At 33.5% G+C, this 27,500-nt stretch overlaps 1 protein-coding gene across 9 annotated transcripts in view; it reads right to left on the reverse strand.

Moving 5' to 3' along the window:
• LOC136825792 (5-hydroxytryptamine receptor 1-like) overlaps nucleotides 1-27,500 on the reverse strand; it is a 777,757-nt gene that overhangs the window by 5,391 nt on the left and 744,866 nt on the right. For 7 of the 9 annotated variants that reach the window (XM_067082759.1, XM_067082723.1, XM_067082733.1 and 4 more), the window contains 2 exons: nucleotides 3,061-3,358; nucleotides 1,763-1,956 (listed from right to left, as the gene is read on the reverse strand). In XM_067082759.1, the coding sequence (XP_066938860.1) occupies nucleotides 1,763-1,956; nucleotides 3,061-3,358 (492 nt within the window). The remainder of the gene's footprint in view (nucleotides 1-1,762; nucleotides 1,957-3,060; nucleotides 3,359-27,500) is intronic. The other 2 variants (XM_067082776.1, XM_067082768.1) reach the window with 1 other exon arrangement.

Raw genomic sequence — 27,500 nt, forward strand, 5'->3', positions numbered from 1 at the left:
TTTAAAATGACAAAAACATCACTTGATTCTTATATAACTGTTTCATCCAGTTATTTCTTCTTCTTTGTCTTATGCTTCTCTTTTATGTCTAAAAAAATCAGTGCTGCAAGGAATATTTTCGTACCTAAAACATACACGAGAAATTCCCCTTACATGTTGATGTCTGTTGTCTATAACATTTGCATAATAGTGTTCCATATGTATTCATGATTTTGAACAAAAATTCTATCCCAAACAATTCGACACTGGCATGTTTGTTGTTTTACGCTCTCTCTCTCTCTCTCTCTCTCTCTCTCTCTCTCTCACACACACAAATTATATATATATATATATATATATATATATATATATATATATATATATATATATATATATATATATATATAAGAAGTACTGCATGTAACAATTTACTTAATTTGCCGAAATGCCTTACGGTATGGTATGAATCTGTCAGTGTACCTTCAAACGTGAATCAAGAAAAATGAAAACTCTCATTTCACAAAAATTGCTTATTTGATTCGACCCCGTTTGAAAAGATCCGGACCGCGTTCTATTAATATTCAGCTGGATCTGGATTTTATTAAAATATCTTGGCCGTGATCGGTACGATAATTGGACCTTTATATTTCCGAGTTAAGTGGAGCAACGTCGGTGTTCTTGTGGGTCGATTGAACTTGATTTTCACGGATTGCATAACTCATAGGATAATTATATTTCGTTTGATCTTTAATGAAGAGTCTGTTGATTTCGTTACCAGGGTTCATTTTTGTTCTTTATGATCGTTAGGCACTAGCCGAAGAACCTCTCTCTCTCTCTCTCTCTTCTAGAATCTAGAATATATATATATATATATATATATATATATATATATATATATATATATATATATATATATATATATATATATATATATAGAGACCAAAACTGTCTCTCTCAGGCAAATAGTGAATGAGAAAGTTACAAAAAAGCGGTATTTATACCAAAAGTCCACAAGTCATTCCTGTTGACAGTTGCTGGTATAAATTATACGAGACATATTAGTCTCTTGTAATTTATATCAGCAGTTATCGGTTCAAAGGCCAGATGGTGGAATCAGCCTTGATTAAACAAAGAAATGCAATGAATCTCTCAAGAGGTGCCTGGGATTCAGATGCTATAGATAAAATCTTCCTCCAACCAGCGATTAAGAAGATTACAGGGAAATTGTCAACAGGAATGACTTAACGGCTGACCTATGGACCTTTTGGTATAGATACCGCTTTTCTGTAACCTTTTCTCATCCACTATTTGCCTGAGGAGAGAGAGAGGGTTTGGTCTCTGAAATATAACCATTATATTCCACATTTTGGCGTTTTTATGGACTCTTATATTTTTTATTTTTTATTATATATATATATATATATATATATATATATATATATATATATATATATATATATATATATGTATGTGTTAGAATGACGTTTGTTAAAATGTATCAACAATGTTGTTATGACTAATGCTGCTGCAAAAACTATATTAAAAGTGATAGTAATTATGCGAGTATAAATGGATACCCACCATAGGAATTAACAGGAGCAGGCCAGCACGAACGTGTAATGAAATTAACAGCAAACGAAGCAGCAGTGAAAATATCGAAACCGCCCCTCTTCCCATCCCCGTACTCCTCCCCGCCCCCCACCATAAAAATAGAAGGAAATAAAATCGCTCCAATTTTTCCACAGTCTTGTGGAAAACGTAACACTAAATTCATTTGACTCACCTGAAAGGGTTTCCTGAAGTCTTTGTTGAGCGTGGCGTAGATAATAGGGTTGAGGAGAGAATTGGCATAACCCAGCCAGAGGAACAAAGAAGATACCCAGGCGGGTATGACGGAGGGCCTCTTCAAGAAGGGCCTCACCAGCGCCAGCACGAAAAAGGGAAGCCAGCAGACTACAAAGGCGCTCATTATGATTCCTGGCGGAGGGAGAATGAACGAGGAACTTGGATCAGACACCTTTAATGCAAAGGGAAAAGTGCGAATTGGAAAATGGTTTGATTCATTTAAATAAAACTAAATTTTTTTAATGGATGTGGTTTATTAGTCAGCGGAGCTTTTCAAAGCTGTGCGAGTATTTTCCGGTCGTTTGTCTTATTGAAAGCTTTGTCTAATGATTAATTTACTGTCACGTGCAGATGCATGACGAAAGTGGTTGAAGTGTATAAACGACTTCTGTCCTACCTTACGTTTACCATAACCATAATATATAATCGTGTAACACACACGGCTGTAATCCATAAACTAACGCCGTGAACATGCCATATCAGTATGGCCGGATATAAACAGCGAACTGGTGCAACTAGACATTCCCCTTAATAAGGAAGATTAATTTCCATGGCTGCGATAATTACGCTTAATCATTTCAGTTAACGTGAAGTAGCCGTTCGTGTGATACGTAAAGTGGTTAGTGTTAGGGGATAGGATGTTTACTGTCATTCGTTTTAGTTGTTTCCATATTAAGAAAACAGTATGCAGTAGAATGAATGCATGTTGCCTAAGCAAAGCATGTATTAATGCATATTCTGCGTTTAGCTGGGGGCGCTAAGCTTCCCTAATTTCTGAAATGTCTTCTTTGATAGATTAATTATCTGGGCCTCCGTTCCTTAATCTGATGTATCTCGGATGCCACAGTTCCTTGCTTGACGTTGGAGGATTAACTTGTAATCATTGTTTCTGTTCTTGGGCCTTGCTCGAGCCTTTGGCCTTGGCACTTCACAGTAGCAGAGAAGTCAGCCATATTTTCCTTAGGGCTGCGAATACACGCAAACCAAACTATATATATATATAATAGATATATATATATATATATATATATATATATATATATATATATATATATATATATATATGGTGTTAGTCTGTGTATTTTTTGACAAGTATATGAATATACTTTATTTAACAAATGCGACTACATTATTTAATACTCAAACATCAGAAAAAATTACAGTAATAGCAGTGATGTTAGAAAATGGTCATAAGGTCTTACAAAAAAAAAAAAAAAGGAAAACTGGTCTACCAACCTAATGTCGTAGACGCTTTCCGCTCTTTAGCGAGGACGAACCTCAACTTCGACTTATGCGGTTGTGCCTTCTTTTTCGGCGACCCTTGACCGTCCTCCTCTGTTCCGTTGGTCGTCTTGCAGATGTTATTACAGTTGTAAGTGTTTGGAGACTGCTGATTAGCTGTTAGCCCTGTCGTGGTGTTTGGAGGGTGGACCTTGCCGTTCGTCTCGCAGAGTGACCACCGAGACCCCATTGTTGACCCAGCTGATGCCGTTGTGGATAATGAGGAACTGCATACGACTAAGCTGGTTGGCACCTGGGTGGAAGACGAAGTTAAACATTTAGGTATGGCAAGAACAGGGATATCAGTGTTGGAAATAAAATTCATTAACGGTGAGCACCAGCAGAATTTGTATAGTGTGGAAGTCAGATAAAGTGAAGTGAATAGAACCTTAGATGAATTCCTTAGATACTGTAAATATACTGAGATATATATGTGAAGTAGGTTGATATTAAAAGGTAAGAAATTTCTCTGTTGTTAATTATGAAGCCGAATCTAGAACTAATCAAACGTCGATAGATGTAATTTTCATTTATTTATTGGTTGATTCCAGTGATCTTTTTTTTTTTGCCAGACTTAGAGACACTGGTTCATAAAGAAAATATCAAACCGCGAGTCAGATAATATTATCCTTTGAAGTTTCTTTCAGACATTGATTGATTTATTGATTGAAGTGGCATCGTAAAAACTGCGGCTGCTTCGAGACTCACTTTGCGTACAAAATTGAAACTTGTGCAGTGTAAATATAGTAAAATAATGATAACCTTGGCTAATTTTCAAAATAATGCGGTATCGTTAACTACAGTATTAGAAATATATATATATATAGATAGATAGATATAGATGTAATAGTATATATATATATATATATATATATATATATATATATATATATATATATATATATATATAGATGTATAGAATATAGATATAGATGTACAGTATATATATATATATATATATATATATATATATATATATATATATATATATTATATTTTTTTATATATATATATATATATATATACATATATATATATATTTTTTTTTTTTTTTTTTTTCCCGGCAAAAATGCTTGGTAATGTAGAGAAAATGGCCAACAACTAATTATTAATTTGTATATTTATTGTCTTGGGCATTTATGAGTTAACGTTTTTTTCCCCTTTGGAGCGTATTGTGGGGCCTCTTCCAATGTAAAATATGCATTAGAAGTAAAGGTTACCAGAGGAGACGTGATCATAAATAATGCTGTTGAATAAATGTTTTGAACAAGCTGAAAACCGTTTACATCATCTCATATCAGAAATTCTACAAGTTATTCATCAAGACATAAAGAACACATTTTCCAACAGGTTACGTATATGTTATGTCATCAATAATTTCCTGGCAATTAAGCTTTGTTTCTGCATTGCATTTGCAACATTTGCTACTGTTAATGTTTTTATATTAACTATTTAATACTGTATGACTGTCAAAAACAAAGAAAACTGAACCAACGGCTATAAATTAATACTAAAACTGTAAACGTTATCAACAAGGAATTGGAGATTTTGTTCAATATGTGGGTTTATTGAATCCAGGAAATGGATGTGATTGCGCTTCCCCTTTTCAAAAATAAACAGTCACAAGAGCAGAGCAAATTGAAATATATCTAAGTTTATATAAGATTCTAAGGATGGCTCTCTCTCTCTCTCTCTCTCTCTCTCTCTCTCTCTCTCCACGGAAACTGAACTTTCCATCAGCCCTCTCTCCACGGAAACTGAACTCTTCCATCAGCCCTCTCTCTCTCTCTCTCTCTCTCTCTCTCTCTCCACGGAACCTGAACTTTCCATCAGTCTCCTCTCTCTCTCCTCTCTCTCTCTCTCTCTCTCAACGGAAACTGAACCTTCCAGCAGCGCCCTTCCCCCTCTCTCTCTCTCTCTCTCTCTCTCTCTCTCTCTCAGTCTCTGAACTTGTGCAGCGCCCCCTCTCTCTCTCTCCACGGAAACTGAACTTTCCATCAGTCCCCTCTCTCTCTCTCTCTCTCTCTCTCCACGGAAACTGAACTTTCCAACAGCCCTCTCTCTCTCTCTCTCTCTCTCTCTCTCTGTTGACAACTTTTCCCTAAAAGAGAAATGGCTTTCACCGTTAAATTATGACTGATATGATTATTCTTTATTTTCCTATAGCTCTGTGTTCTTAAACTATATTGTTGAAGTTTAATACCCTTCCCTGTAGTAAGCTACTATCTTTTATTCCTATCTTTTGCGATCTCATGATGAGGGTGTCGCGTATTGTTTTCCTAATTCAATTACTAACAAAATCCAACTTGGGAAGGGGAGATAATTTTCTTCTATATTCGTCTCAGATGTTGCACAGTAATGCAATTACGAGCTACCCTTTACCGTGTTAATTTACTTGCATCACATAAACCATAATTCCGCACTTTGGGTGCATTCTGTATATTTAAACAATAATTCTTTCATAGATAATGCAGATTATTATTATTATTATTATTATTATTATTATTATTATTATTATTATTATTATTATTATTATTATTATTATTATTATTTTATATATTTTTCCAGTGAACAGATATTCTTAGGGAGCATTACCTAGAATGACGCCAGCTTCTAGTTTTTCCAATGATCTTAATTGAAATTAAATGCTCATATTTGTAAAAAGTGAAAACACAGAAGAAGATTGTAATTAGGAAAAGTCAGATTCATGTAAATTTATAAACATAAACATCAAAATAAATAAAAAACTTTAAACAATAAACATAATGTATTAAAGCCCTGATGTACCCTTTCCTCATAGCCAGTGCTTCAAGGGGTTTTAACTAACTTTATTGACTGTTGAAAGATTTCATACATTTCTTCCTATTTGTTAAATAATGTATTTCACTGAATATTTTTGTTCATTCGTGCCTTAAGCAATGAAGTAATATGTTTGATCAGTATATCTAACTCAAAAATAAATAAATCTCCTTTTCCCTTCAAATACACTTTATTGTTTTATTTGGTACTAGCAGCTTCATTCCCAGGTTTTGAGAAATACTATATTGAAAAGATATATGGTTAGATTTGTTAGGTTTGAAAACAACTCTCTCTCTTTCTCTCTCTCTTCTCTTTTCTTCTTCTTTCTTCTTCTTCTATTTCGCCCTCCTCTTCTATGACTGTATGCAACCATATCGGAATTAGATTTTCTATCTGTAGTACAACCGAATTTTGTCAAATTGTCACTCTCTCTCTCTCTCTCTCTCTCTCTTTTTCTCTCATTTGTTGTATCTTCATTTTTGTTGACTGACCATTTCCCATTACCTTATGCTACGGTAAAAAAGAAAAGTTATTTCAGATTTTATTTCGGAATAATTTCGAGGATGATAAACGTTAACATTTTGACCATTATATTTGTCTTAGATACTCTGATCTTTTTCACCGTAATACTACTTTGCAGTTGTCTTGTAGTAAAAAAAAAAATCATGTTTTCTTTAGCAGCCATTAAGAAATTAGTTCCTTTGGGGTTTTCAACGGTTTTCTTTCAGAAACCATGAAGGATCTTATATTTCATTCGGTTTTCAGTTGTTTTCTGAGTACATTATAAAGCTAGATATTGTGTTATATTGCTCTTCAGTTATAAAGACTGTCTCAGCATGGGTAATGATATTGCCAAACACATTTACATTGCTATTCTTTCAAATAGAGTCTAAACCTTTTGTATTCTGATTTCAATGTTATTGTTTTTATTTCTTTGTTAATAATTGATGAACATTGTTCCTACAATTGCGAAAATTTCTTTGATTAGCGATAACAATAACACATTAACTTTAATCAGTCCATTATCCACGAAATTATCAGGGACAGAACAATAAGTAAGAAGATAATGCACAGTGATGTTCGTCCTAATCAGACGTGTCTTAACCACATGGTGAAATTAGCAAAGAGTCAGGCTAGACTCCGGAAACCTAGACGTTTATTAATTAGCCGATTTTGTACCATACTACAACTTACTTTTCGTATACAGACAACCTGTACTTAAGGATTCATAATATCTGTCGATGTTCACTCTGGGTGTCAGTAACCTAGCTATATAATGTTTATAGGGATTACTACATCAGTTGGTCATTTCTCTTACCTTTGATGGAAAAATGCTCTACTGGTTGAATGCCCGTAGCTCTTTGATTCTAGGTAAAGTTATTTGAAGTGGGCTTTTATTTCAACAATGGTTTATTATTGCATTGTTTTGACCAGGGCCGAATATATTACATTTTTATGAGTTACGTTCCATTATGGAATTGTAGCGTAGTTCTCGATTTTTTTGATATGCTGTAATACCACATGCCCATAAAAATTTTTTTTTTATAAACCCCGGTATCATTAGTACAGCTGCAGAACCGTCTTTTTGCAGTATTACTGATCCTGATGTCAATAAGTCAGAGTGAAGTTTCTTTTGTAAGTACCTAGCGCTTAAAATTTGGCTCATTTCTGCATATTTATCCGGATTTTAGATTGTTTAAGTTTATGTCTTGTTTATTTGTTTTTTTTTTTCCAGTAGCTTGGTTTCACTTTCAATTTTTTTTTTTTTTATCTAGGATAATTCCCGCAAGTAGAAGGCTAATTTACAAGTTTATGTCCTTTTTGGCTTGTGCCATATGAATGTTTGCCCATTTTGAATAATAATAATAATAATAATAATAATAATAATAATAATAATAATAATACACAATAATAATAATAATAATAATAATAGGGTAAATTGCTTTAGTTTTTTCCGATATACACTTCAATTCCTGAACGCTACCTTCATTCTAAATAATCACTGCTGATATAGTTCACCGTTTGTACTTTGATATAGCAGTCCTTTGCTACAACACAAGCGAATTGTTGTTAAGTCTTTGAAGTTAACTGTTGTTTCCATGCTTAATCATTGTCCTCAACTTCCAAGTTTATTTTTAATCGTTCTTCTAACGGACCTCGTGTGCTTCATGTGAAGGATAAGTTGCTTAAAGTTGGGGGTTTCAATCGCGAAGGCCTGTGTTCCACTTTTGTTTGTAGATACTTGGATCTTCATCTTCATTTTTAGATATGTTAATTTACAATTTTTGTTGAAGTATTAATTTACGAATTGAAGATCGCGATGATACACACAAAACACACACACATATATTATATATATATATATATATATATATATATATATATATATATATATATATATATATATATATATATATATATATATATGTATATACACATTTCAAATACATTGTATTTTATATTCACAAATATTAAGACACAAATATTGATTAGTATTCAGTTCACTATACCTCGGGAATAACTTTCACTCAAGTTCTTCGTCATCAGTGGAATTCGAATGTACAGTGACTTTTACCTTTGAGCCATCAAAAGAGACTTGTAAGTATTTAATATTGATATTAACCCTCATCCACCATGATAGATGACTGGAGAGTGTGTAACACGTGGCTAATCATGATTTGTTGTCACATACACTGTGGCATTTTTCATATTCACAAATGTAAGCAGCAAATATCAGCTATTATCGTGGAGGCGAGTTGATATTGATTTTAAGTACAAAACCTGAAATCGGTATGCACATGTATAGCACTCGATATTAACTTATACCTCTCTTGATGGCTCAGTGGTCAGAGTCACTGTACATCATTGTTTCTAAATCAGGCAGAGGTCCGAACTCTATTGGTAACAAAGTATTATCAGTTGTAATTCCTCTTGAGTGTAAGTTATTTCCGTGGTATAGTGAACTGGATATAAGCAATATTTTTGACTTAATACTTGTGAATGTAAATAATGTCATAGAGTATATGACAAAAATTCATTATTAGCCACGTGTTACAAATTTCTCAGTCAGCTATCATGGCAGGGATCAGTTGATATTGGTTCCAAGTAAAAAACCTGAATTCGACAGACAAGTGTACAGCAGAGTTGATACAACTAATACCTCTCTTGATGACTCAGTGGTCAAAGGTACTGTACATCGTTTTTTGTAAACCAGGCAGTGATTCAAATCCCACTGATGATGAAGGACTTATCAAATATCATTCCCCTTGGATTTAAGGTATTCCTTAGGTTGAGTGATGTGGATATTACAATATTTGTGATTATATATATTATATATATATAGCATATATATATATATATATATATATATATATATATATATGGTATATTATATAAATACATATACAATATTATATATATATATGTATATATATATATATATATATATATATATATGGTAATATATATATTATATTTACCGATGGGGAGTTATATGTAGCTGATACGTGGTTAGTCATTTGGCGGATTCGATCCACCAACGAGACAACCTCTGGCTTAGGCGATGATTACTATACCATTATCAAGTGAGGTGACGAACCACTTATCAATTATAGTTCCCCTTTGGTATTATATCCGAAATAGGGCGAATTGGATATTAAATGACATTTGTAGCTTAATGTTTGTGAATATGAAAAAGTCACGGCGATGTGATAAAATTAATTTGTACATACACACACACACATACATACATATATATATATGTATATATATATATATATATATATATATATATATATATATTATATATATACATTCACACACACATACACATACACACATACATAGATATATATATATATATATATATATATATATATATATATATATATATATATATATATATTAAGTATGTGGATTATAGAATGGTTGTGAATGATAGTAAAATAAAGTTCTAGTGACTACCGTTAGAATTATAGGTGCATAATATTTCTCATTATTTCTTAGAATGTTTACAGTAGGAGTTTGAAAGTAACGAGCTGACAGGGGAAGAACAATGTCCTTGTAATTAAGGATGTGGGGCTGTTGATCAAGCGTTTTTGTTAAGAGCTTAAATGTAAAAGGGAAAAGCTACTTTGGCATGCATAGACGTAGAGTAACTATGGTAAAGGTAATAGAGAGGCATTGTGTAGGGTTTAGGAGATGAATATTATAGAAGAAAGATAGGCTATTAACAGCTATTCGAAGTTTTTATGATTGAAACAGTGTCAGAATCCGCTGAATGGAGAATGCATAGTTGGGTGTAAAAGTCTGACATGAGGACGCGGTATGTCTCCATGACTAAAATACTGATAAGATACTGTAGAAGCTATCAAAGGAGTTGGAAAGTTTTTTGCCAAAGGAGAAAGTTTTAAGAGTAAAAATTATGAGCAAGAATAAGGTTATGAGGGCAAATGAAAACTAGGAAAATGCTTTAATGCATGTCAGTATGGATATTGAAAAATTGAAATTGTAGATTTGTTTAGGGATTAGGAAATAGACATAACAGGTATGGAGGGATGTTACAGAAGAGGCGAAGCAAAAGTGTATCAAGGTTTGCGCAAAAGACTTGGAAAAGACTTGAAGTGTACGTGGAATGAAAGTGAAGTGTGAATCAAGAAAAGGGCAATGTGATGTATTTTGACATAAGAGGAATTGAAAGGGTAAGGAATGGAGATGCACTGAAAGAACTTGTCAAAGGGATTGCATAAGTGCAAAGACGGATCTGAATGCTGTGAGATAGTTTGGACATATGGAAAGAACGGAGCAGGGTAGGTCAGAGAATAGAATGCATATATAATTTGGGAATGTTAAGAGGTAGAAAGCAAGGAAGACCTAGAAAGTATTAAGTGTAGATTGTGAAAAACGCTTGAAACAGGAAGGGGCTTAATATTCAGAAATTAAACGAATGGGTGCTAAAAAGAAGTGAACGGATTTTCTCTATAGGCTCATGACCAACTTAATTTGGTTTTGACTGATTTTTTTTTTTATTTGGAGACACACCTATTAGTTGGACACGGTTTAATGACTATATATATATATATATATATATATATATATATATATATATATATATATATATATATATATATATATATATATTATGATGTGTGTGTGTATTTACATATACTGTTATATCAGGAAATACTAACATGTATCCCTAGGTGGTATTTTTGCTTGAATTTAACAGTATTTGTCCAGTCAGTTTCCTGTATCACATCTCTGAGTGGCTAATACTTCTAGGATGCTTGTAAAGGTGCTTCTTTGGCTTGCTATCTACGCGTCACCTACTCTAGGTGCTTGTATTAAACGTGGCGGAAGCTCCTTGGGACACTTGTGTTTAGTACTAGCCTTGGGGATCAAAGCAATATATACACCCATTTCTATATTGCGCGGTCGACAAATTATATTAATAAACGACATCTTCGTGCGGCCGTGTACTTTACATTTACCATATGGTGTTTAGTACTAGCACCTCGGAGTAGGTGACGCATAGATACCAAGCCAGAGTAGCACCCCTGTAAATGTGGTTAACACTTTACTAACGGTCCGGGGAAATTGTCGGGTATCTTTTGTATTGATTTTTTTTTTCATTGTACAGAATTCCCATCGTTTCATATTCCGGCCTTCAAACCCTTTTGTTATCCCTAGTTTACCGCCTGGCGGTCTGGGTGTATCTGTAATTGACAGGTGCGTTTTTCCGTCCCGTTTAACTAGTAACGATTTTTAAAATCCTTTTAATACCTTTGAAACCCGCGATGGATTCAGGTTAAGGTCAATGTCTTCAACTTTGCGGATATTGATGTCAAAGTCTTACTGGAATGTCAAATGTTATTTAGAAATTTACATACAAACAGGACATTGTACTTCTTAAACAATTCGTATTAGAATAAATGGTAAATAAGTTAGTCCCCGTTATAGAAAATGTAACGTTTTCTATTACTGGAGCTAAAGGCGAAGAAAACGTGGCGTGATATAAAATAGATTTTCTTTCGTCTGTAATAACTATTGCCAGATTGATATGTATGGGATCCCGGGACAGTTGCAGTGAATCCTCCTCCCTAAACCTAAAGACAGAGGGCTAATAATGAAATTACCTGTTATTCCCATCCACCCTGGACTACCGATCATTTATCATTGGAATTGACATATGTTTTCAATAACTGAAAGTGTACAATGATATATAATTTGCGATGCTGAAGAAAACTTTATAATGTTAACTATTTGAAAAAAGAATATATATAACTATATAATTATAACTGTATAATAAAAAGTATTTGAATAAAGAATATATAACTATTATAATTAACGTATAAAGAAACGGCGAAGCAGTGATACTTTTGTACAAATGCTTTATTAATAGAAGATCAGTAAATCACTAAGATTGATGATGAGTATTATTGGCGTAAAACGCCTCTATTGTCAGAACCCATTTGATGTCTCAACATGTTATACAAAACCGAACAGTAGTATTCATTACTCTTCAACGTCTTATAAGTCTTGTGACGTTTTAACTCCAGCTCCGTATATCAAGTGGCTTGTCCTCGCCGGTGTTTAAAGATACACTTACAAGGAAATAAAGTTATTCTGCCTTCATGACAAGTCATGATTTGCATCTACCGTGACCTTCCACAAGCAGTACAAGTTCGCCACAGGAGTCGCACAAAATGATGTTCTTCGTTAATGGATATCATTGATTGACAGGGGGCAGGAATTGGACGGCATTAGGCGTTGCAGTAATGGAGATTCATCCATCGTTTTGGAAAACTTATGATAACACACACACATGTATATGTGTGTATGCATTATATATATATATATATATATATATATATATATATATATATATATATATATATATACATATATATATACTCTGCACATATACATACATACATACACACACACACACACACACACACACACACACACATTAGTATATATATTATATATATATATATATATATAAGATATATATCTATATATATATATTATTATGTATATATATATATATATATATATATATATATTATTAGAGATATATAATTAATTGTAACTAACAATAAATAAAATATATATATATATATATATATATATATATATATATTTTATTTCATTGTTAGTTATGTTAGTGAATTCATCCCCATGAAAGAATCATGTGCATGGCAATATCTTGTTTAGAGACCCCTGCAGCTCAGCAGACATCGGCTACTGGCAAATTTTCAAAGTTGTATGAATGAACAGATAAACATTCTTGTAGTATTTGCCAATTCCAACTATAAAGTGTAGACGCTTTAGCTAAAAACTTCTTATTTGCGGTTGCAGTGCTCAGGGTTATTTTCGTGTAAGCAACATGCAAGGCGAATATTATTCTGTTGCAAAACTGGCATCAACCAGCAGAACACAATATAAACGCAGCCCCTCAATTATGAACTGTCTTTAGCTGTTAAAGATCGAAACTGAATCCACTCGTTAACCTCTTTTATTTATTTTTTCTTACAAGTATTGTCTCTACAGTCTGTTATAAAAGTGATGGCCGATACTTGGTATATTTGGAGAGTCAAAAGGACCAAAAATAGATTGACACCTTGGGGACATCCGGTTTCCTTATCCAGCCTTTAATCCGGCGCTAATAATAAAGTTGTATGTCAATATATTTTAAAAATAATTTTTAAAAGAACAAATTTTTTAATGGTCCCCCGAACAGTCACGTATAACTGAAAGTTAAAATATGTTGTCTGCTTATACACACCAAATACTGGCTGTATAAATAACCACTAATAATACATTGCAGAAACAGCTCTTTGATGATGTGTTCATAAACTCACACATACGCTCATTAAATGTAACTTGTATCACAGGAATTTCGACATGATTTAAAAAATGCGTAAAGTATTTGCCCTCTAAGGCATTTCCGAGCAACGTTTGCTTGAGGCTACCTTAGAGTAAAGGGAAAAGACCTTGCACTCTATTGTTACACTCATCACACACACATACACACACACACACACACACACACACATATATATATATATATATATATATATATATATATATATATATATATATATATATATATATATATATATATATATATATATAGTATCCTCTTGAAAGTTCTGGATAAGCATTCTGATGAAAGGTATAAAATTGGAAAAGAAATGTTTGAAAAAATAACGTTGTGGCAGGATTCGAATTCTTATTGATTTGAGGACTGAGCACACGCTAAATCGCTAAACCACTTTTCGCGGTGCAGCAGTTTGTGCTGACTACAGCATTCCATTCCAGCATGAGTTCATATCGGCCTTGGCAAAGGAAATTTCTTTTCCTTTCTCTTTGAATTTGAACGGCACAAAGAATAGTGTATCCTTATTAGGAAATCGAAAATTCAATTATTTTGGCCCTTGAAAAAAAAATGTGTATATATATGTGTATGTGTGTGAGTGTGTATGTGAGTATGAGACTATATATGTATATACATACTGTATATATGTAGATAGATAGGTATAGGTATATATATATATATATATATATATATATATATATATATATATATATATATATATATATATATATATATATATATATATATATATATATATACATATATGTGTGTGTGTGTGTGTGTATAGTATACATATATTCATATATATACATAATTATATATATATATATATATTATACACACACACACATATATATATGTATATATATATATATATATATATATATATATATATATATATATATATATATATATATATATATTAAACCATAACACAAACCAAAGAGCATAACTAGAGCTATTTTACTTTTAAAGGGAGAGTACTAGCTCAGATCAAGCATTTCACTGTACCTTTTATGGTTTGATGCACTTTTGATGCTCATTATCTATCATGATTTTGTGTGTGTGTGTATATATATATATATATACTATATAGATTCTACTGGTCACTTTTTTATCAAATACATATGTAATTGTAATAACCACAATGCCTTCTTAGCTTATCGATTTCTCCACGCTTTTTGGATACACTTGTCACCACAGGACGTTTGTGTGTGTGTGTGTGTGTGTGTTTTGTGTGTAATCAGTGCCATTTTCATCTTATATCTGTAGATACTAGAATGCTTCTATGCCACTGTTACTCTTCATCACACTTGTGTGAGGCCTATTTCTAATGTTGCACCCACAAGGCCTCGCCACCACGGCATTATTACCCACACATTCTCTCGCTTCCTGCATATTAAGACCTCTTTATTCCTACGTATTTTCCATGCTGCTCTTCCTCATTGCCAAGACTTCGGAATTTTAGGCACTCTCTTGTAAGTTTGCAGCGCGCATTCCCTACGTGACCTGCGAAACAAAGCACTGATCCTTTTTGCTTATGCTAACAGCTGTGGTTTCCACATTTCTCACTCGTTTCTCATTCGTGCAGCTAATGTGTTACAACAGATTCTACTAAGGTTTTCATGTATATTCGATATCACCATGTAACAAAAACAGATTTTTATGGAATAAAATTGTCTGCTGGAAAAAACTATGCAGCCAAAGCAGGGTTAAGGTTAAGCTGTGCAGTGCTCGGCTCATATCTCCAAGGTTCGTTGATTACTGCCGGCTTACTGCCCAACAGGCCTCCAACTATAATTAATAGTTGCCATCATGTGATGCTGTCGAGAAAAGGGCACGGGCAACAACTTTGTCCCCACCCCACAGACATAAATGACATGTATTATATGCACATATATAGCTTATATATGTATAAATATATGTGTATAGTATGTGTGGTCTATGTATATATACATGGGGAGACAATGTGCAGTTCATTAGCGAAATGCACTTGTTAAGGAACAAAAAGAAGAGTAAAAAGGGTAGTAAGAAATTGATTGCATAACGCGTGAACATCCATACGGGAGCGACAGCAGTAATGCAATTATAAACACTTGTTAAGGAACAATAATGTAAGAAATTGATTGCAAATGGGCTAATAATGCTTATAAATTAATTAACAGCATTCAGTGTGGAGTGTGGTGAGAATGCACAGCACTGAAGATAATTGATTACAACTGATTAAAAGATTTTATGATGAAAATGAAATGTTTGTTTACATATAAATGCAGGAGAGTGACTGATTTGCTGTAAAGATAGGCCTGAGTTAAGGATATTTTATGTCTCTAATGGTGCTTAATAATTTTGTAGGTTAGTGAAAAGCTGAAATGAGTTTTAGGCTTGCAACTAAATTTTGGAATTATTTACCGTTATATAGTAATATTGACTTAGATATTACTAGGATACATAGAGTATTTATACGTTTGTATCCTTTTTTATATTTAGACTTTTACTTTTTTACAAAACATTTTTGCAAAAATATGTAAATTGGTTAATTTTCTGTTGTTTTCTCTCTTCTAAGTATAGACGCGTAGTATAACTTTAAATCTGTAACCGGAATAAACGAGCATATTAACCTAATTCATGATCATACTCTGGTAAGTATTAAAAACCTAGGTAATAAATCCTCCAGTTGTCTGTAAACATCCAAATACTGCTTTTATACCTTTACTTTAATTCTTTCTCTCACTATATATAGTATATCAGACTTTATTTTGTAATATTTAGAAGACGAATATGATTAAGACTCATTTTTGCCCTCGTTTGATACTTCACTTTCCCCTCTAGAGCATTCGTTTTCCAGTGAGTGTTTTGCACATTCAGCATTTCCTATTTGGATGACTTTCCCCTTACTCCTTTCATTTTTATTTATGTATTTATTTTTTAGACCGTTCGCGTTTTCCTTGTAAATTCTTTCTGCCAGCATTATCTCTCCATGTTACACAGTTAGACTGTTGTTAAGTCCATGGCACCTCTGTATCGGTGCATGAGGCAGGTGTGTTATGTATTTCAATACTGCAATACTCTTGCTCTATAGGTAAATCTTTCGTGGTCTTCGCTGTGGATGCTGTGTCTCATATCAAATATTAAATGATCCATCAAAGGGTAGATCTCTATTACCACGCCATTTATTCTGAAACGTGTTTGAGTAACGACACTGAGGATTATGTAAAGTGCAGAGTCACTGGTGACCTTGTGAGTCATGTTTTTCCGGCAGACATTTATTGTCAATCTCCATACAGGTTTAACTTCTTTTCATGGTAATGGCGATTTATGATGCTACATTTGAATTATATCTTCCATTTATTCCAAAACAATTACATGACAGTGTAGGGAACACTGCTGTGCGTATACATGAATAATTATTTTATTGCCAACTCTCTTAAGTCTGTTCCTGAATTTATCTTTTTAGATAATAATTAGTTTTATAGTGGTTTGAGCTATCCACGTAAGGAATCCTTACTTTCAGTTTGTTTTGCTCACACATTTATCATTCTGTCTGCCAGTGTGCTTCCAGGAATAATTTATGGCGCAAGGAAGCCATGAAGAGCTAAAACGCTAAGCTCTTTAGATTCATTTATTTATCGAATAGTAAATTCGTATTTTGTAGTTTATTTGATCAAACTTCCTAATAAATTTAATCGTTTTATTATATATATTTCTAAAACTGAAAGGGTTTACCTGACGTTTATGGGAAATTTCTAATAAAAACGTATTAGCGACAACAACAGAGTCCTACTTTACAAGTTGAATAAAAGTAGATGCCATCACTGAGCATAGTTTTACAAATTATGTCAGTTCACATTTTCAACTTTATTTGCATTTCACTTCCGCTCCACCCCTTACTTATGTCAGTGTTTCCTTTGTGTTCAGCCGTCTCTTTTTATGCCGTTCTAGGAAAAGTGCAATGAGAAATCAGTCTTCAGCAATTTCACGTAAATCTCAACTCTGTCAGTTTTCAACTTATGTTTTTAGCAAGTTTTCTTCTCTTTTTATATTAAATTTTTTTTTATATCTGCCGGCAATTTCTTATAAACTTGTTTGGATTTTTCAGGGCTGTGTCATCATTTTATATACCATTTTAGATTTATTATCTGTTTTTTTATATTTTTTTCATGAAAATTTGATTGCATTTATTTTACATATATGTGTTTATTTGCAGTTGTAAAGTAACCACCGAGCTTTACTTTAGTGCATAATCCATTTGTCTATGTTATGCTATTCTTATTACATCCATCTTTAGTTTTCTATTCTTTTGTATATGCTATTTGGGATATAGTGGTATTTATATTTCTTTCTCTAGCCATATGGTCGGAGCTCAGATGTCATATTTAACCTTGACCTGTTCGTGTAATGAAATTTATACAGTTAAACTTCTCGTTTTATTAAATTTTTATCTTGATTCGGCGTGTGTTTATGGCAGTTTACTCTTACTAGTATTAGCCAAGTTTTCAGATTCTTTTGGGTACTCGAAAGTAATTTTATATTTTCAATGCATGTTCTCTTAGCATGGTGATAAATCTAAAATACTCCGGCTTTTGCATGTATTACTGAAGTTTCAGGAAGCTTACAATAGGATTGATTGAGATATAGTATGAAGGACGTTGAGGATATATGATATAAATGTTAATTTATATATATATAAAAAAAACAGTTTGTAGTGGAACATGTGTTTTGTAGACGGGATGATGGTTGGTTTCGTTGGGTGCATTATATTTGTTTGACTGTTTTTATATATGAAAAGGAGAATAAACGGAGCTAAGGAACGGAGAGGATATGTAGGTTGATCTGGAATTGGAAAAAGGGGATGTGTGATGATTATATAAACTAGTTTCATTTGGTGATAGTGAAGAGAAGCTGCAGAGATTCTAGGAACTGAATGTTGACATGAGTTCAGCGATGATGGAAAAGAGAAACAAGGGTTATGCGACAATGAATGTTATTTTGGGCCATAGGAGAATAGAAGGGATTGATTCATTTAAATATTTGCGGGTAAACGCAATGCGTGATGAACTGACAGAAGTAGTAATATACTGAATAGGTAAAGCAAGGAAGATAACAGGAACTCGGCAAAAGATATGGAAGAGAAGTATGTCTGTGTGAAGTGTGGAGGTTGAGTGCAATAAAAAGAATAGCTGAAGTTGTTGGCATTCAAAATTATAAATGGACTAGAAAAGGCAGAGAAAGTAAAATAACATATAATTTTGACAGTGGCGTTTAGGACATGTGGAGAGATTGGAAGAGTATAGATGAGAAAAGAGTGCATAACTTGGAAATCTTGGGAAGTAGGATGAGAAGGGAATTTAAATTTAGGATTAGGGACGAGGTTATTCTTAGGGAAGGTTCGTAATATTGAAAAATGAGAGACTGTAAGTGACAAAAAAATCAGTCTCTCCTTGTGTAGGGGAGGCTGCCTCACGGATGATGAGCCTTCCATGCACGTACTTGAAGTGCCCCATGGTGTGGATGTTTTCTGGTCAGGGAGTTATTCCATCTTTCGTCATTTAAAGATGGCTGTTTATTGTTCCGCTCGCATCTTGTAATAACAGAAAAACTTACTGGTGACAAGCACTTATCACTTATAATTCCCCTTGGGTGTAAGCTATTTCTGAGATATGGTGAACTGGATATTAAACGACATTTGTGACTTAGTAATTGTGTGTATACAAATGTGTATAAGTGACAAAAATTCATATATAATTACACGTATTTTGCATATCGTTGTGCATTTTACACAATTTGTATAAATTAAACGTGCACAGAATGACCAGCTAAATATATTTTTGTGTGTAGTAGGGACCTTGAATAGGAAGATTGCTGTGAAGACTTCAGTGTTGGCCATCATTATTTATATTTTAAGAAAAATTTAATTTCATTAGATATTTACAATGAATTTATTCTTATCCATTACACTTTAAAATACGCATAAGTAACAAGGCCAGCTTAAAGTGACTTTAATGGTATGAGATGTCTTAATATCTGCGTGGAATTACGGGAAATACGAGACAAGTTATAATTAGAATTTTACCCAAAAGAATCACATAATGGCAATTGAAACCAAAGAAGAAAGGTTTTCTATTAAGCTATATATATATATATATATATATATATATATATTATATATATATATATATATATATATATATATATATATATATATATATATATTGTAGTGTGTGTGTGTGTGTGTGTGTGGACAAAACAGGGAAAGATGAATAAACAGAAGATGTAATGAGTGAGAAATGGAATAAATGTCAATAACATCTGTAATGGATAAAAAAACAATGAAATATAGTCCACAAATTGTATATATTTTTAATAAAATGCTTATGTAGCACTGTATGTTTTTATTCTTTATTTTTCCAAGGTATCAGGATATGTAGGGCGTAAGTACTTAAAGAAATGCGTCAGAAAATCCCTATATTAAATAAAATCTTAACTGATATAGTTCAGAGAATGCATTACATTGTTAAAAACGGGATATTGATAATGAAAGAAGTAAGGAAAAATGAAACTTAGAAATGTAGAATTTTCGTATGGGGAAAAATACGAAGGAAAAGGTGAGAGGAACCGAACTGTAGGAAATGGACGTTTAATGGAGGGAATGGTTTGAAAGTGTATTGAAGAGGATGGAGAAAAAGGGCTGGCGCCCATGCAGCAAAGATCAGAAATATTTTGAGGTCAGCTTTAACTCTCTCTCTCTCTCTCTCTCTCTCGCCTGGTGCTTGACAAACAGCAGGAAATATATGCACATGCCTGGAAAAAACTTTCCTTGGTATGATGGTCATGAAGTTTTTTATGTTTGGCGAGTAATTGTAAAACCTTTAACAAAAATGTGATTTGACATGAATCCTCGCCTTACACACTTACACATTATCTATTTATCTTTCTATCTGTCTATCTATCTATCTATCCATCTATCTATCTTTATATCTCTCTCTATATCTATCTAGGCTATATGTACGTATATGTGTGTGTATGTATGTATGTATGTATATAGGCTATGTATATATATATATATATATATATATATATATATATATATATATATATATATATATATATATATTTACTAAAAGGACCTCATTCAAACTGGATGGTATCTAATGGAGTTTTTTATTCAAAAATTTACAAGCTTTCTTGGACAAACAGTCCACATTATCAAGTATCCGTACCACTTTGGTACGGATACTTGATAATGTGAACTGTTTGTCCAAGAAAGCTTGTAAATTTGAATAAAAACCCATTAGATACCATCCAGTTTGAATGAGGTCCTTTAGTAAATCTACTAATGCACAGAAACAATTGTGTATGTGATAAAGTTAATATATATATATATATATATATATATATATATATATATATATATATATATATATATATATATATATATATATATATATATATATATGTATGTACATATATAAATGGAAACGAAAACTATGTTTGATTTTAACTGTTTACTTATTAGTCTACTTCAGAACTTTCAACCATCATTTCATTGGCAATATTGCGTACCTTAATAACTATGGAAGACGTTTCTTTTGCATTATAATTTGTTAATCAAATGCCTTTTAGTATGTATTTATTTGTCACTTTGTTAATCTTATATTCAAAGTAGCCTCAGGTCTCCTCAATCAACTTTCTGTTTTTTTTTTTATCTGGATTATAAAGAGCGTGTAATTCCAATTATATAATGCTATTGCAAAAGAAAACTGAAGAGTCATATTAAAAAGAGTATTATGGAAAATTTTGAGTTTAAAGCCGGATCTCTGGAAGACATTAGTGAATACAGTCTCACGTGTTAAAGTTTACATAATTAGAGTTATATACGTCTTTTGTTCACCTTATCCGAAGTATTTGCGTGAAAAATCATAATATGCCTTTTACTCAACTTTACTGTTTTGTAAGATGCTTGTAACCTTGGATTTACGAGCAGCTGACGAAACTTTTAAATTATTTTAATCTCTGCAAGATGGAATTCCTCAGGAGTTTGAATTTTTAGCAAATTATTTCGAAGACACGCACGTTTTCAAACTAGAATTGCGCGAGTATATTTTTCTTCGTGTTTAAGGAGAACTATCAAACGCCAAATATTCATTAGGATGACTGCGAGGCATTCGGGTATCGCTGGCATAGTCATCCAGCATTCATTAAATGTGAGTACACAGGATAAGAATTAAGACTCAGAACTGCACAAAAAATGTTTCGAAATATTCTAGTTATATAACACTTCATTCACCAATAAATAATTAGGTTAATGATAGTGGAAATCGAACCGATGAACATGTGTACCTGCGACTTATATTCATAATGATGATGAAAAGGTAGTTTAAACCTTTGTATCTCAATCAACTATTTCAGATTTTAAATCTGAAAATTGAGGTGAAGTGCTAAAAAGGTAGCTTTTAAACTATGAAAAGCTTGTGTAATTACCTTTTTTTCGATATGAACTGCTCGAAATTTAGGACCATAATCCTAAAAGAGGCTGCGTGGCCAGTGTTTAGAGTTTGCAATATAGGCATTTAAAGAAAAATTATTGTGCATACGCATGCAAGGCATAGTTTGAAGATGTCTCACGTAGCAGGCTGTCATATGATAAACTTAGGCACTGTATGTATGCCAGCATTTTGTTGTGCATTCACTCATATTAATAAGACAAGTATGCAAAATTTCGTAATTCATTGAAATTTATAAATATGAAAAAAATGTATATACAAAACTTTCCACTACAAGTAAATAAAAAGTAAATAAAAAAAATAAATTTTTACATCGTCTTGTCTTTGGAAAAAACTAAAGCAATCACTATTTGATGTTCTGTTTTAAATTTAAAGTTTATCAGAGCTTTCTGCGGTAAAAAAAATATACAATAGCTACCGGTCAACAAATAAATAATATAGGAAATAATATTGAAGCAAATAATATTAATCAAGCTAGGTTGACAAGTTTGAGAAAACTGAAAAAGAGTCACATAGTCATATTTCGTGTTTTAGTATGCAGTAAGTACATGGTCACTCTATATGTAGGCCAAGTAAGTAAATAATTACAGAATGACGTCTACTGTAGATAAAATATAGGAATTTAGTTGGCATTTTTCCATACTTGATGATTACGGCTTAGGTACTCAAATAATCGGACTAATACTACTGCTGCTACTAATTGTTTATGTTTAGTGTTATTGGGTACTTATCTGAGATCTCTTGTAGGAAACGTTAAGCATGTTGACACATTCTGAAATTATGCAGCTCAGCAGTTTGGATTAACGATTTATTTTATTTCATCGTATATTTGGGCCCTACCGAAATATGACAGGTCTTTCGTAATTTTTGTTGATGATTATTCATATTTGCTCCGAAAGGACTCGTTTGATTCACAGTTTCAAATTTTAAAGAACGTAAAATGGGATTCCATTGCAGTTTTTCTCTTTCTATGAATTATTGTTTATCATCTAATTCTTGATATTGTTGTTTTTCACAATAAGAAAAATATCAAAAGGCCGTTAAAAAATGTCATTATTTTACCTTTTCCTTTCCTCTCCATTTTGTTTATATTGATCATATTAATTTCCTTGGCTGCCTTTCTGTGTCTGTGTGTGTCCCCGGAGGCTTCTGGGGATTCCGGAGGCTTCTGGGAATTCTGAAGGCCTCTGGGAATTTCGAGGGCTTCTGGGAATTGCGGAGGCTTCTGGGGCTTCAAGACAATCTCTAAGCTTCGACTCCGATATATTCTTCATAAAACTCTGTTCTTTAGTATTGTGCAAGAATGAGGGAAGCCCACGTTCTCGGAGATGAATTCAAAAGGCTTCTGGGAATTCCAGAGGCTTCTGGTTCTTCCTGGAGACGGAAGGCTTCGAAGATTTTTTGGGGGAAGCAGATCCGACATGAATCCATTCAGGAGCTGAAGATGGCTTCACAGGATCCTGGAATCTTTAAGAATTTAAGAAGACGTTATAATCCAATAGGCGTTTCTCCAGGAATGCTTCAGGAGCTGAAGACTGCTTCTAAGGATCCTGGTGTCGTGAAGACATCTTCAAGAATACGAAGTAATCCAATGGGCGTTTCTTCAGGAGGTGGAAGAATTCTGGGTGGAATGATTCCGAAGGCAGATTCTGGATTTCTCCAGAGACATGTAACCCTAACTGATCCTTCCTGGAGATGAAAGGCTTCTAAGATTTCTTTAGGGAACCCCATGTTCTAGAAGGGTAGCGGATCCAACAGGAATCCATTCGGGAACTGAAGACGGTTTCACAGGATCCTGGAGTCTTTAAGAATTTAAGAAGACGTTATAATCCAATGGGCGTTTCTCCAGGAATGCTTTAGGAGCTAAAGATTGCTTCAAAGGATCCTGGAGCCGTGAAGACGTCTCCAAGAGTACGTTTTAATCCAATGGGCGTTTCTCTAGGAGTGGGGAGAATTCTGGGCAGAATGTACCCAATAGAATTCTTGAACACTATTAACTTGGCTGGGCTGCCCCCACATGCACTGAACTTGAAGAAATGTGCAGTTGTTATGCTTATTCGCAATCTGTGCTTGGCCAAGGGCCTTGCAACGGCACTAGACTGGTGGTAATGGATATTAAACCAAGGGTGCTGCAAGTCAAAGTTATTACAGTAACTCACAGAGGCACAGTCGACTTTAGGATTTATGAAGTGTTTAATTAACCTCGTGGTAACTATGAACCACCTGCATTATGAGGATCACAATAAATACAACTCCTGTTATACAACTTCAATATTAATTACATCAGAACTATTAACAAAAAACAAGAAATGAGAGCGATAGCGAGCATCTGCTAGTGTTTACTATATTTCCGTTAGCTTTACAGTTGATAAAGAATACCAGTAGTGAATGGGCACACTCCATTAAAAACATATTGTTCGTCTGTTGATTTAAGCATAGAATTATGTATCTGGCAACTAGTTGACTCTGGTGATTACAACGATATTGAGAAACGCCTGGTGCAGATTTAGGGAACAGGTAATCCTTGAAGTAACAGTAAGTCTCCCTAGGCGGGTGCAAGAGCACAAATGTATTAATGCGAGGGTTGTATGGGCAAAAGTAAGTGTGGAAGGAGAGAAAATTTCATTATTTTTAGTTAGAGGATTGTAAGGGTAAAAAGCAAGCGAGAGGCGGGAGAGGTAATTGCAATATTTAGGCTATTACAATTTTTTCTCCTGCCGCACTTACTTTGGCTCATACAGTTCTCGATCCAACACATTTGGTACTGTGTGGTAATGCTTGGTGGTTTATAAATAAAAAGTTAGGAGATAGAGACAGAGACATTGGTGCGAGTAGGGGTCTGCATTGAATGAGAATGGTGAACGTCTTTTGGAAATGTTTGCATTGGGTGGGCTTGATTTATTCAAGTATTTGGTTTCCAAAGAAGTGCACATGGGAAAGAGCAAATAAAGGACGGGGTTTACTAAGTTTTCCGAAAATGCAGAGACAATAGAAGAGAAAGCAGTGCTGAGAACAGCTGTGGCAGGATGCATATCAGATCATTATTTGGTTGAAAGTTGATTTGATTTTGAAGTCGGAGAGAAAAGGGTGAAAACGATGTAAGAGACCAACGACCTCCATGAGAATTATGTAAACTCCACGGCCTCCTTCAGTATTATATATCCTTTGGGTACAAAGGAATACATGAGAGCAGTAGACATACACAACAAATATAATGTATCAGCTGTATATTTTAGGGATAAAAATCATAGGATGAATTTCGAAGGTAGCAGCAAATTAGTTTTAAAAAATAACGACACGAAATAAAACGCAGAGTAATTGATTGGGCACTTCCAAACTCACTACCTACAAGAGCGGGAAACGAAACATTTAACAGTCTAAATAACATCAGCAACTATTGATTGTAAGAGAGGGCGGCCTATTAGATCTGGTCAAAGGGTCAAACAGGGAAACATCCTAAGAACCACGAGAGAAGGATTAACTAAAGATCCTCAGATTAAAAGAAGGCAAAGGATTAGCGAGAACCTCATGAAGGTATACAATGGACAGTGAACGAGGTCAAGGTCTATAAGATATACAAAAGGTCACCGGACTGAAAATAATATTATAAGGACACTTTGAAGATGATGGTAAAAGTAAGCTAAGAGCGACATTTTATAAATTTTTTGTCTGAAAGTGTGTGTCATAAGATAATTATAGATACAGAAATTTAGCTTAATGGGCCGTTTTGTCATTATCATTGTTATTTATAAAAGTAATTTAAATCAAGCTCAAACTTTTTATCTTTAGTGAAAGTCCTTTTAAAATTACAGCAGCCATTCCACTCCATTGATAATGACTTTTCCCTTGGCTGTGAAAAACCCTTATAACTGGTATAACTGGAGAAAAATCTCTCAATAGCAGCAAAAACACGAATTTGTCGTGTGCTGTAAATGTATGAGTATGTATGTGCACAGACTAATTAAAATATACCTGATTTAAATTACTCTGTCGCACGCGTTAGTGTTATTATTAGTATATTATCATTAATATATAGATTTGAATGTTTTCATGACTCCTATTTGTTAGCAAGAATGTCGTTATATATAATGTTATCCTTACCATTCGGAGCGAATTTTGACATTCACTGCCAAATCTCTCTCTCTCTCTCTCTCTCTCTCTCTCTCTCTCTCTCTCTCTCTCTCTCTCTCTCTCTCTCTCTCTCAAATACACACGCACACACTTCATCTATATTCCCGCTTCCTTTCCTCAGTCTTGCTGTCCAACCTCTCTATTACTTCTTGGTGCAAGCAAATGATTCTCTCCGAGTTCAATCTTACAGTCCTTGTACCTCATCTCATTTAGTGTTTCTGGGTCTTATATTGCTGTTCAACCACTCCAGCTATCGCTTTTCCCTGTCGTAAGTGCTGAATGGTCGAAAGTGTCCAGCATTTGGTTTAGCAGCCTTGCATCATAAATATATCTCTCTCTCTCTCTCTCTCTCTCTCTCTCTCTCTCTAAAATCTCTCTCTCTCTCTCTCTCTCTATTTTATTTCCTGTTCATTCTCTCTCTCTCTCTCTCTCTCTCTCTCTCTCTCTCTCTCTCTCTCTCTCTCTCGTTAACTGTTAAATTAAAATTCTGAGGATCGTTATTGTATTTTCTTCATTTTAAAATTTTGAGTTCGTTAATATATTTTCTTTCCTAATTATGTTCATACCCGGCTTCGACAAATAATTCCTGACAGTTATCCGCACCCTACTAAAGGTGAAGTCATGGTAAGCCCAGCGGTCCTTGGTCCGTTCCCTTAAGATTACCTCCGACTCCCGACGTCTCCACAAATCCCTTGCAAACTTGCACAGGTCACTGCTCGTCTTAAAGGAGACTTCGAAGCTGTGTGGATGACCTCTTAGGATGCCTTTTGTGAGTGTGAAAGGCAAATATATGCTAAGTGCGAGTCATGAAGGTACTCACATCCCTTTGATCTCTTACTCATTGAATTCTTTTTCCCCTTAATAGGTTTTTATCCGTGATTCTTTGTTGCATAAATGAAAATTTAACGTCGGATTTTTTTATTAATGACCTGTTATGTTTATATATATATATATATATATATATATATATATATATATATATATATATATATATATATATATATATATATATATATATATACAGTTTGCATTGATGGTAGGATGCCCGTCTCCCAGGGGATTGCTGGGTTAAGTTTACAAGT

This window comes from Macrobrachium rosenbergii, chromosome 3 (assembly GCF_040412425.1).
Source record: "Macrobrachium rosenbergii isolate ZJJX-2024 chromosome 3, ASM4041242v1, whole genome shotgun sequence".
Lineage (NCBI taxonomy): Eukaryota > Metazoa > Arthropoda > Malacostraca > Decapoda > Palaemonidae > Macrobrachium > Macrobrachium rosenbergii.